The sequence below is a fragment of the Hippopotamus amphibius genome, chromosome 6, assembly GCF_030028045.1.
Source record: "Hippopotamus amphibius kiboko isolate mHipAmp2 chromosome 6, mHipAmp2.hap2, whole genome shotgun sequence".
Classification (NCBI taxonomy): Eukaryota; Metazoa; Chordata; class Mammalia; order Artiodactyla; family Hippopotamidae; genus Hippopotamus; species Hippopotamus amphibius.
This window is the reverse complement of record NC_080191.1, coordinates 147,656,361-147,668,755: the sequence shown is the minus strand read 5'-3', so window position 1 is coordinate 147,668,755 and position 12,395 is coordinate 147,656,361. Positions and strand designations below refer to the sequence as shown.

At 46.4% G+C, this 12,395-nt stretch overlaps 1 protein-coding gene across 6 annotated transcripts in view; it reads left to right on the top strand.

The window, feature by feature from the left end:
* The window catches only part of TNIK (TRAF2 and NCK interacting kinase), a 385,050-nt gene that overhangs the window by 303,950 nt on the left and 68,705 nt on the right, over positions 1-12,395 (top strand). For 3 of the 6 annotated variants that reach the window (XM_057738431.1, XM_057738429.1, XM_057738428.1), the window contains exons 13-14: positions 10,929-11,039; positions 11,885-11,971. In XM_057738431.1, coding sequence (XP_057594414.1) covers positions 10,929-11,039; positions 11,885-11,971 — 198 coding nt within the window. The remainder of the gene's footprint in view (positions 1-10,928; positions 11,040-11,884; positions 11,972-12,395) is intronic. The other 3 variants (XM_057738433.1, XM_057738432.1, XM_057738430.1) reach the window with 1 other exon arrangement.

Sequence of the window (12,395 nt, the reverse complement as noted above, 5' to 3'; positions counted from 1 at the left end):
TCTTGGTCCTCGGGCTTCTCATTGCAGTGGCTTCTTTTGTTGCAGAGCACGGGCTCTAGGAGCTCAGGCTTCAGTAGTTGCAGTGCATGGGCTCAGTAGTTGTGGCACACAGGCTTAGTTGCTCTACGGCGTGTGGGATCTCCCCGGACCAGGGATGGAACCAAGGTTTAATTCTAGCTGTGTGGCCTTGGCAAATTACTTGCCCTCTTTGATGCTCAGCTTCCTTATAGACACAATCAAGATACTATTTACTTGGCAGAATTGTTGTGAGGTAAATGGACTCGTAGGTGCAGAAGGCTTGGCACAATGCCTGACAGAAGAACCAATTAACGTTGTTGGGTGAATATTTTATTATTTTGCAAGTGGTGATTTCAAAGTTATTAGGTTTTTTGTTTTGTCGTAAGGGTTTTCTAAATAGGTGGCATTTCCCATTGCCTATCTTCCTTCATTCTCTAATGTACCTTCCCTCCTGTCTGAGAGCACCCTCCTGCTCTTGTCTTGCTGGGGTCTCCACCTGCTGTTCACATCGCTAGCAGCCCTGGCCTTCCAGCACAGCGAGGCAGCCCATTCTTCATCCTTCCGGATGCACCTCATCGTGCAGGATCAGCTGCCACCTTGGAAGGTCTCCTCTTCCCAGCCAGACCTCAGAGGACCTTCCCTGGGGAAGCTCTGCTTTTTGATGGGTTCTCTCGTCGGTATTTCTTGTTGTCACTTCCCGCGCTGTGTAACTATGATCCCATCATTGCCACCAGCAGCTGCGTCAAGTCTCACCTCCTACCAGCACCTAAACAAAACCCCTAAGAAGGTAGATCTTGTGATGCCTGAATAGCAAGCACCAGGGACACAGCATCTTGGGAGTGACCGCTTCTCCAGGAAGGTAGAAACAAGACAGTCAAGGGTACGGTAAGAGATTGCCTGAGTTTGAATCCCAGTTCTGCCACTTTACTGCCTTTGTGATCTTGGGCAAGGCATGACTTCTCTATGCCTCCGTTTGCCCATTTATAAAGTGGGGTAGTAACAATTTCAAGGATTAAATGAGTTACTACATACAAAGTGCTTAGAACAGTACCCGGCACCAAGGAAGTACCTGAATAATAATGAAAAGAGCTGCCCATAAAGGGGAATAGCGTTCTTTCCCATCATCTGCCTGCTGGGGTGGCTCTGAGTCATCTCTTTTCCGAGTGAGGGCTCACAGCTGACTGCAGCCTGAGCAGGCAGGAGATAGGGGATGCTGCGTTCCCATCCACAGGCCACCCTCCCAGGCCCTCAGCCGGAAGAAAGCACCGTGAGCAAGAGTAACCCTCCCATTTCAGGGCCTGGAGTGTTAATTCGTTGGCACTGCTGAGAAGCGGCCTTTAATTCACTTAATCATTAACTGTGGGCATCCTAATGAGTCCTGCCTGCGGCAGCCGCTGGTCGGGGGCAGAGCAGCCCTTTCTTCCTGGATGCCGTTCGCATCGGCACCAAGACTGAGTGCTGACGAGCTGGGCTTTTGCTCTGTTATTTCAGTAACTGAACAGGAATGATGGAACAGCTGGGAGCCGGGCTGGCCACGTGGGTGTTCACTGTCCGGGGCGGGGCCTGCCCACGGCCTCTGACAGGGTCCACACAGCACACACGTGGAATTCACCTGTGTGCTTCAGGAGGTCGTGTGGTTTGCATGGACGTGTGGAACCCTGCTTCCCAGTGGGTCCCGGAAAGCTTCCCTATTCTAACTTACCTGCCGTGCTTGAGAAGTCTGGCTTTGTCCGCTTGGTCACCTGGGTCCTGTGATGGGATGGGTTCCTGCCCAGGTGAGGAAGTTGGGCTGAAATTCCTGTACTGCAGCTTAAAATGCTACTGATATTTGCAATCCTTTTGCTCAGACCGCTTCCTACACTTTCAAGGAATGGGAAGGACATGCTAGTATTTTATATTTATAGCATTTCATACTGGGGGGAGAAAAACAGTAGTAGGCAGCTGATGGCCCTGGTGTATCTCGGGCAGCTCAGGCGGGGGTCAGGGGTTGCTTCTAAGCGGCGGTGAGGAATGGGCATTACAGACTGCCTTCCGTTGTCCGGGGTCTGCATGGAATCTCTTACTGCATCTAGTCTGCATCGCTTGTGTTTCACAATCCTGATTCTTAGTTGATCCCAATCATAGCACTATGACAACAAAATAGGTTCACAGAAAGTACCATTTCACATGGCATTTACATTGAGGGGTTTTCATTTCACTCTTGTTTTCTTCAGCCAGTGAGCAGTTTCATAGGATCATAGAGGTTGGGGTACATAAGGGACCTCAAAAGTGGTCTAAGCCAATTCTTCTTTCAAAGCAAGCATCCCTTTGCCAGTAGTCCTCAGAGCCTTTTCACCTGTGTCATGTATTATCTCTGCTTATATTTCTAGAGGCTTGAGGCAGCCTGTCCTATTTTTGAACAACTCCTCCTGTTAGAAGATGTATCCTGTTGTTGATTCGAGTCCTTTGTGCTATCCCTGCATTAATACAAATTATACCAAACAAAACTAAAATGCCTTCCACCTAACCCCCAGAAATAGTTGAAGGCAATGATAGTGTTTTTGCCCAAATGTCACCAGTTCCTGCAACCTTTCTACATATGATGTAATTTAGCATCTTCACCACCATCCCAGATGTGCAGGAGCAGCCCTCTCTGTAGACCTTGTATTAATAAACTGGTTTATAATGGGCTTGTTTTCATGGGATTCAATGTGAGAGTCTCATGTTAGTCTTCAGGATGGTGGCAGAAAGAATCTGAGAGTTACACCTGCACTTGACTTTTACACTAACCTGCAGAGTCATAGGTACTCAGGGTGTCCATTGGGCCATCTTGCTCCTCTATATGATACCCAGGAAAACCAACCATTCTCCCCCCCGGGAAACTGCAGCTCGGAGGTAATAAGGAGCTCATGAATAATCATAATGACTAGCATCCAAGGAAGAGGCAGGACCACAATTCTTCATGAAGGCTCCTCGCAGCTCAGCCTGTTTAGAACTTCCATTCCCCATACTTCATGCATAAAGAGCAGCTTGCCCAATGTGCTCAGACAATGCTTAGCCATGGGGCTGCCTACTGATCAGAAGTTGGCTAGGGAGCTCAAAAGAAGAGTTTCACTTAGGCTGTTAATTTTCCAGGAAAGCTCTCAATGGGTAGGTTGGTTGGTTTATCTTCAATAGTGTAAAGTAGGTGTAAAAAGAAAAGAATGAGGTATATCTAGCTGGTCTAATTTTCTCAGTAGTTCTCTGATTACTATTTCTGTGTGTAAAAGACAGGTAACAAAGTGAAGGTAGAGAGGAAAATGGCCACTTGAAAAAGCATTAATACAACATCCTTCACTTTGTATACGTAGACCATAGATGTCTTTCAAATCCATAAAGGCAGCATGGCAAGAGCCAGATGCAGAGTATCGTTCTGGCTTTGCACTTAGTGAACTTGGGCAAGATTTTGGCCTGTGTGTGCCTCAGTTTCCTTATCTGTCAAGTGGGGATAATGATGGTGGTACGTGCCTAAAGGGCTATGGTGAGAACTAAATGAGTTATTATGAGCAAAGGGCGGAGGACAGTGCCTGGCATCACAGGAGGCACTATACAACCGTTGGTCCTTTTTTTTTTTTTTTTTTTTTTTTTGGCTGCATTGGGTCTTTGTTGCTGCGCGTGGGCTTTCTCTAGTTGCGGTGAGTGGGGGCTGCTCTTCATTGCAGTGCACGGGCTTCTCATTGCAGTGGCTTCTCTTGTTGCAGAGCACAGGCTCTAGGCACATGAGCTTCAGTAGTTGTGGCACATGGGCTTAGTTGCTCTGCGGCATGTGCGATCATCCGGAACCAGGGATTGAATCCGTGTCCCCTCCATCAGCAGGCAGATTCTTAACCACTGCGCCACCAGGGGAGTCCCACAACTGTTTGTTCTCATCATGAGTGATTATTATTCTTTTTTGTGATTCTGATTACTTTGCTGTGTAGTAAATTCAGAGGTGCCAGACAGCTTCACCATCACCCTCACAGCCTTCCTATAAAAAAGGGAATCATGCCCTTGCCTTGCAGTGATTGGTGTGCAGTGGTCTTTCCAAAGCTGAAACTTTCACAGATGGTAAAATGGGCAAATGGAATGCCCAGAAGCTTGAATGCCTTTCATCACAAGTACAGCTCCTGACAAGCTTATACAGAACAGTCCTATTTAAGTGAGGGGGCATGTATGCCGTGCGGTCGATTCCAAAGACCACGCAGGGGCCTTTCATTTCGAATGTCTGAAAAGAGAGAGCCCGTGTCGAGGGAATGGTTTGAGGGACTTCCCAAGGAGCCTGACTTGATCCTGCACCGGCTGCTGTGCTGTCCTCTGGAGGCTGGCTCTGGTCTTGCAGTCAGTAGGGTCTCCTCTCACCACTTCCAGGAGGTCACCCAGGATGAAAAGAAGCGGAGCTCTCCCGGAGCAGGCCAGAATTCTGCTTTGCTTCACTTCTCATCCTGAATTTAGTCGATTTTTGCTTTGTGACATAACATTCTTGCTTAGACTCCCAGGATGAACAGACTTGTAAGATCACCTAATCTGCCCCCTCACTGAAGATTTGGCTTAAGGTGACTCATTCAAGGTCACACAACATTCACTCATTCATTACACAAATATTTGTTGAGACTGTTGGCCTGCAGTGTTTGTATCAGTGGCAGAGCAGGATGGAATATAGTCTTCCTATTTCTGATCCAGTGTCCTTTCCCCCGAGTCCTGTGGCCTCTCATACCTACTGCCCTCCCCCAATGCTATGTCACTTTGCAGCTATGGGATATTAATTCTCAAATGTGCATGCTACCTCTGAGTCTGCATAATGGGAAACAATGTGCATAAAAGATGGAAGGGCCCAAAACCTTTACACAAAGTCATCTAGCCTTGTTTTCCCCAATCTACCAGAATGTCATAAGAGTCAAACTCAAATTCAACCTGAACATTCAGCAAGTAGAAAAAAGCAGCAGAGTATCCTATCTGGATTGGATACATCTCCAACTGGTAGACAGCTCTGCTGGGTGCTAGGGGCTGGGAGATAGTAGGGTGTAGAGGGGCCAGGATGTGGAGTCAGACCAACCTGGGCTTGTTCCAAGCTCCACATTGTCCAGCTGTGTGACATGGAACAGTGTATGTCTCTGAGCTTCAATTTGCTAATCTGTAAAATGGGAATGATAGCAGTGAACTCCAGAGTCACATTGTGGAATTTAACGAACCAAAGCCTGTAGATCACCCACCGCAGCAAATACCTGACGCGTGTAGACAGTGCCTGTGATGTGATGATCTGCATTCATTCCATGACTTCCCCCAACTTGTTGTGTGGCCATTGACCAGGAATTGAATCTTCCTGAAAGGCTTTACATGAGGGAAATAAAGAAAATGACATTTGCCTCACCCAACAGGGCTCATGTGAGGCTCCAATTAGAATCACACATGATGAAGTACTTTTTTTGGTTAAAAAAAAAAACAAAAACCAAAACCATCATACACACAGATTACAACCCTGTACTTTTTTCCAAAAGATCCTATATCCTTCGAATGATGGGTGAGCTCTACTTAGCCGTATTTGCTCTGGCCCACGGTACAGACTGTTTGATTAGATAGGAAATTTGGGTAAGTTTCCCTATAGTTCCCAGCCAGTTCTAGATATGTTACCAGATCTGGATGTGATACTGTGGCTTAGTTTAACCACCTTCACAATGAAAGGGTGTGGTAGCATCAGAGTAAATTGACCCCCACTGCTGGGAGAACATTAACGACACGCTCAGGTGACATACACAGAGGTGGCATTCTCATGCGTTTAAAGAACCAAATTACAAGTCTACAGCTTCTCATTTATCTCCATTTTGATCTTTCTGAGGGAGATTTTGAGGTTTCAAAAGACACAGAGGTTATTCTGTTTTGAACGAGCACAGCAGCTTGGTCCAAAGAGGCTGTCTAGGTGAAGAAGGAAGAGAAATGGACGGGGGCTTCCCGAGCTGGTTGTCAGTGTGCTCTTTAGAACTGCAAAGGCCCCTTCGCCGGCCCTTGGCCACTCCCCAAAGCCCCCACACTCGTGCTCTAGGCTCACTTTAAGCTCAAGGAAAAGCTTTTCTTTTCTTTTCTTTTTTTCCTTTTATTTAAGAACTTTTGTTGAAATACAGTTGACATACAGTAAACTGCATATATTTAAAAAAAAAAGACATAGAGGGCCAAGATAAGGTTTTCATTGTTTGCCTGGGTATGCCCTTCTTTATGACTTTTCTTCATTCCAGAACGAGGTTTTAAGGTGGCTTACAAAGATTAATGCTGAAACTAAAAATAAAATAAACAAGAAAAATAAAGTAGAAAAGAATACTAAAGTTGAAGAGAAAAACAAGATGAAGCCAGGGTAGGCGTCAGTTCAAAGAACGCCTGTACAGTGGGGCGTCTGGGTGCCAGAGATGGGCCCCCTCTGACTCTGAGAGTCCTGGCAGCTAAGCAAAGAGGCAGACTTGAATGGGTCAAGATTCATGTCGTTGGGATAAGAGTTAGACACATTGCTCTGGCAAGCTTTCTGAGATCATTGAAAACCTGTGCACTCTCCTAGGAGTAGTTGAATAGTGCTAGGGGTAACGTCTGAGTTATTTATATGAATAAACTCAGTGCTTAGCTTATTTCCGCTCTTCTGATAACACCGTAAAATGCAATTTATGTTTTAACAGTTCATCAAATTCTCTTCTACGGGGCCAGAGCACCCTGGTGCAGTACATACATTTCTGCTGGTTAAACTTAATTTAAAAAGAACATTTAAAGGAACAAAAGGAAAGAAAGAGTAATTCCATGGCCTTTGTGATGAACACCCATGTGTATTATTTCTCACAACTCTAATACTGTTTGAATATTTAACGGTTAAGATAACATGCTGTTGAAGAGCTGAAGGGGACAGGATTATTTCCTCATTAAAATGAACTAACCAGTTCACATACTTGAAGGTACAGCCACACAACCTTCAGCTGGAGGTGGCCTGAGGGCAACACCCACTGGGGAAGATCAAAACTGTCCTAAAAAATTCATTCTTTGGGAACACTAGCAGAAGGCAAAGAGACAGGAGGACCCCTGTGATCTGCTCCATAGAGCAAGGCAACAATGATTTTAGCCTGGAAAAGTTTCAGAGGAGATATTATCAGTCATTCCCCAACCAGGAAAAAAAAAAAAATTAAGAAACTTGTAAGAACCTATTGAATGTCTAATTTTATGTGCTATCATTTTTGGAGATGCCTCCAAGACGATGAGAACGAAAATATACTTCAAGGCAGTTCAGTGTGTGTGGTGGGGGCGGGGGGGCTTACCTGCCAGGAGTTTTAGAGAAGTTGGTTTAAGCTATTCTCTTTTGACAGAACCGCTGTCATCCTTATGCATAACTCAATGACATTTAGAAATTTTTTTGAAAGTTCTTTCAGGAATTATTTATGCTGTGAGTTCTACCTTATGTTATTTATTTACTTTTATTTTGGGGCCGCTCTACGAGGCATATGGGATCTTAGTTCCCCAACCAGGATCGAACCTGTGTCCCCCTGCATCGGAAGCTCAGAGTCCCAGCCACTGCACAGCCAGGGAAGTCCCTAGAAAAGTTTTTAATTCTTCCTTTCTCGACTCCATCCAGCTTAAACTCCCATTCCCTTGTTTTATTTTCCTGCCTTCCTCTTTAGATGGAAAATAAATCCCATGCCAGTGCTAACCGTGGGTGGCTCTCTTTTTAGAATAACAGTCCAAGCCTTGTCTATGCTCAGCATAAAAGAATATTCTGGCCTGGGAGGGCATTGAAGGGTGAGGGGGTGATCTGAGATTCTACGAGCCTTTCTCCTCTTCTTTTGCTGCCCCGTCTATAGTATGTAAGACAACAAACATCAAGGGTATCAGGCCTTTTATGGGATATAGCGGGAGGTAAAAAACAGAGTAGAGCAGAGACCCTGCCCACAATCTAGATTGCAGAGTAGGTGAGCCATCTCAAATAACTGTAACATAAGGCATAGCCTGCTGTAAACTGTAAGTACTGATAGGAAGGGAAATCCCCTCCCCCCCCCCAAAATTAAGATGGTACTATATTGTCTTCTTTTGCCCCCAGGTTTCTTGCTTGGTTCAGTTCAACGAAATCTCTGCACCTGCCAGGTGCCAGGCCCCCCATGAGGAGCTGGGGGTCCAGCGGACATCAAGCACAGGCCTTGCCCTCAGATTGCTGCTCCTAGCAAGGGTCATCAGAGCTTCGTAAAGGTGTCCGCTTGAGGCCGAGGACTTAGTCTTCCTCTGACGTGTTTTGGGATGTCCCCCCAGACAGTCCCATAGCCAGGAGGAGAGAGACCAAACATTTTTCCTGGAAAGGCATTAACATTGAGGCACAGCAGCTGGAAGCTGGCAAGGTTGGGGAAGTGATTTATTTTTCCAGCCTCACCGCGGGAACCAAGGCCCTGGCAGATGCCTCCATGCCTTAGCGGCAGCTGATCCAGATGAGATCATTATTAATTATTAGTCACTTTTGAGTGTCTTTCTCAGAAACTACAGAGCACTTGGGAAGCCCAGACCCCCCTGAGTTGTAACCAATACTGTGTACACCTTGCATTGGGACCTGAGTGGCATCTAATTACAAAACAGTATCGATTCCTGGAAAGGGGGTTGAAAATGTACAAATGCTTCACATAAAAATCAGCTAAATCTTCAAAAGCCTTGATTATATTTTTCCCCAAGAAAGAGCCTGATGGTGGGAGTAAAAAACTTGAAATGTTAGCTAAATTAGGGCTGTTTCCTGCCAGGAGCCAGATCTGTACACATAATTATTTTATTCTCTGTGCTGGCATTGATTCACTTTGGTTGAGTGTTGGAAATATCTCTGTTTTGGGTCTGTAATCCAAATTATTCAGTCAGTTCCTATGATGTGTTTTCCTCTCGCATCTTCCTGTATTACTTTTCTGTAAAACAAATAATCACATGTCTGGAACCTGACTCATCCCTGTCCCCCAGCACACCCCTCATTCCCTTCCCTAAACTTCTGTATCACACCATCTGCCATGCTTCTGGGCCAGAAACTTCACTCACCGCTCACCCTCACATGCCCCATAGTCACCAAATTCTGTCCATTTCATTTTTGGCTTAATTCTAATTTCCACTTCTAAGTTGGTATCCACTACAATCCTATTGGACTAGAAATCCAGACCGTTTCTAGGTTTTTCTTCCTTTCGGCTGCGTCTCAGCAGGGGTTACGAACATGGACTCTCCAGCTGTCTTTCATTTTCTGTCTGGGTCCATAGAATGGCCTCACGTTGCATTTTCAGCTTCTTAGTCCTGCCCATCCTGTGGCAGGTAGGAGCCCTCTTGAAAATGCAGGTCTGGTCACGGCATTGGATGGCAAATAGTCTCCCAGAGGCTCCCCTACAATCTAAGATGGAGAAGCAACTCTAGATCTGGAAGTAATAGACATTGAGTCTCAAAAGATGTAGTTTATCTCCCAAGGCTCAGAGGTTGTTGGAAGAGAGCAGGTCTGCAGGACGGCACGCACCTGCCACATCAAGAAGGCCGCCTCATTCAGGGGCTTCTTTGGCGCTTTGAATATCTGTGGTTGGTTTAGCTCTGGCTGAGACCAAGAGTTTTTGTACTAGAAAGCTGTTTCCTGGGTTTTTTAGAGCTAGCTTATCAGTGAGATACAGTCACAATCCGTTGTATTCATGCTTCCTCAGCCAGGCAGTGAAGTGCTGTTGAGACTGTTCCAAGGGAGTGGACCCTCTGATTGGGCCTTCCAAACCTCGTATTTGAGGAAGAAGAAAGCCTAATGCCAGTACAGGGCTCTGACACAAAGGGCCTGCAGCATTTCTCAAAAGGGGCACTCCTGGCGTGTGGTACGGAAAAACACTTTGTAATGTATGAGTCCCACACATGCCAGATGCACCAGGGATTGGAGAAGGGTACCATCCCTCGCTAAGAAACCCTGGCTCCTGTCACCACTCCTAAGATGTTCTCCTTACTGAGAATATAATGAAGAACTGGATTAATTATGACCTATCACTCCTGTTGCCTCTTCATCGTCCGTATTGATTGGGTTCAGACTCTAGTCACATTGCCTGGCTTTGAAATCAAGCTCCATCACTTACTGAGTATGACCTTGAATGTGGGCATGACCTTGAACCTACTTAATCGCTCTGTTTCCTCTGTTTTCTCTATTTAAAATAGGGAATAACAGTATTAATAATATCTACCTCAAAAGATTTTTGTGAAGATTAAATAGGATAAAGCATGAAAGGTGTTTGCCATGATGTCCACTTTCAGAGGCATAATGATGTATGAGATGACGATGGTTACTGAGCTTAACATCTTACTTGAGGGACACGTTGAAATTGACACTTGAAAGTGACAGCTCCCGAAAAGAAAGGCAGCATGGTGTATCAGAAAGGGGAGTGACTAGGTGGGAGTCAGTAGATCCTGTTGTGTCCACAGCCACAGTTACTGTATAGCCTTGAACATGTCGTCGCTTCCCATCTCTGGGTTTTGCTTTCTTTATCTGTGATGCATTTGCCCTACGTGGCACCAAAAAGATTGACTGGAGTGAGCATTGTGAATGTGCTTTAGAACCTATACAATCTCACAAACAGTTTGATGACATGCAATGAGAAACTTGTTATATATCAGTGTTATACCTACCCCTGACTTGAAAACCCCCGTCAGCCAATTGGGAGGACGCACTGAATGGGAACTTCTCAGGAGACGTATAAACCTGGCGAGCGCACCTGCGTGGTGAACACTGGACTGCTCTCTGCCACCCCACCCTGGCCCACGTGTCCCCCAAAAGCACAGGCGAGGCGCCCTCAGGCGTGCAGGCATCTCGTTACGAGCTCCCGTCCGTGGTTCCGCAGCTCTCCCTGCTGGTTTCCCGAACCCCCCCCCCCCCCCCAACCACCCATTCCCCTCACGGAGGTCTGCTTGTTGCCCCACAGCAACAAAGGCGAGAGAAGGAGCTGCGGAAGCAGCAGGAGAGGGAGCAGCGCCGGCACTACGAGGAGCAGATGCGCCGGGAGGAGGAGAGGAGGCGCGCGGAGCACGAGCAGGTACGGCCGGGACCTGGGAGCCCCGCAGATGCCCCCGTGAGCGCCAGCGCCAGCACCGGCCGCCTCTGGGCTGTGGGTCACCTTCTCTTAGGTCTGCTCAGGTTAAGCAGGTTTCTGCTCTTTCTCAAGCAACTGTTCTCACCTATTCAAGAAGTCAAATGCACACCCTTGGGAAAGCCCACTCATTCAACCTGGCTTCCTACCCAGGCCAGAGTCCCCGGACACACCTTGATCTCGTGATCCTCCCAACCCTGGGAAAGTACCACTGAAGCGTGATAAACCAGCCAAGTCTTCCTCTTCCATCGCTTCAGAAGAGCTTTTGTGCTCACACAACTCTGGTCTCCATGACTTTGAGCCATCGCTGCAGGCCCTTTCTCTCTTTGTTAGACCCACATTCTGGCAGTGCGGTGAAACTGTAGGATGGTTCCATTACAAAGGCAGTGCATGATGGCCTTCAACCATTATTTTATCCCTGCTGCTTGCACAGGGGCCTCTGAACGTTATAGCATTGTTAATTTCAGGTAGCCCGTAAAGAGGGAACCTGTAATGAAAAGTTTTAAAATATAGCTGGGTTCTCAAAACCAAATAGCAACAGCAAAGCACTGAACCATCTCAGTACGCTGCGGTTGCAGGTAGAGGGCTTGTGCTTTTGACTGCATTGAAATGCTTGTGCTTCGGTGCGGGGTACCTTTCCTGTTTAGTGAGGAGGTGTCTGGGTATTTTTTTCCTTCCTTCCTTCCACACTTTACTCGGCAGCTCTTGTCACCTTTGAAATTACCAGTTCTTTTTCTCTCTCCCTTTCTCTTGTTGTGTTCCTCTGAATTCTCTGCCGCCTACCTCTCCAGGAGTACATCAGGCGACAGTTAGAGGAGGAGCAGAGACAGTTAGAGATCTTGCAGCAGCAGCTACTGCATGAACAAGCTCTACTTCTGGTAATGGGAAAGCTGAGCCAGCTGACCTGCTCTGTGTTCATCCTGTGTGTGTGTGTGTGTGTGTGTGTGTGTGGTCTCCTCTTATGTGCCAGTTAGGAGGGGATCCTCCAAGCCTCATGAACCTGGAAAATCTCCTAAAACTTAATGTATTTCCTGACCCAGTATGCCGAGTCAATATGTTTAATATGCTTGCTATGCATTCTTTATTAACTCCAGCTATTTGTGAAACTTTAACATGAATCCAGCCTTATTATAAGTTCAGACTGTTTTTGAGACCCACTGTGTTTATTGCAGAGTAATGTTTGAGGTCATTTGCAGCATGCTGGAATACAATCACAGCAAAGTGCCCCTCTTCCATAAGAACCCACTCAGCTCTGTAGTCATATTTCATTTGCAGACTATTAGTTTTACCCTTACGATGGGA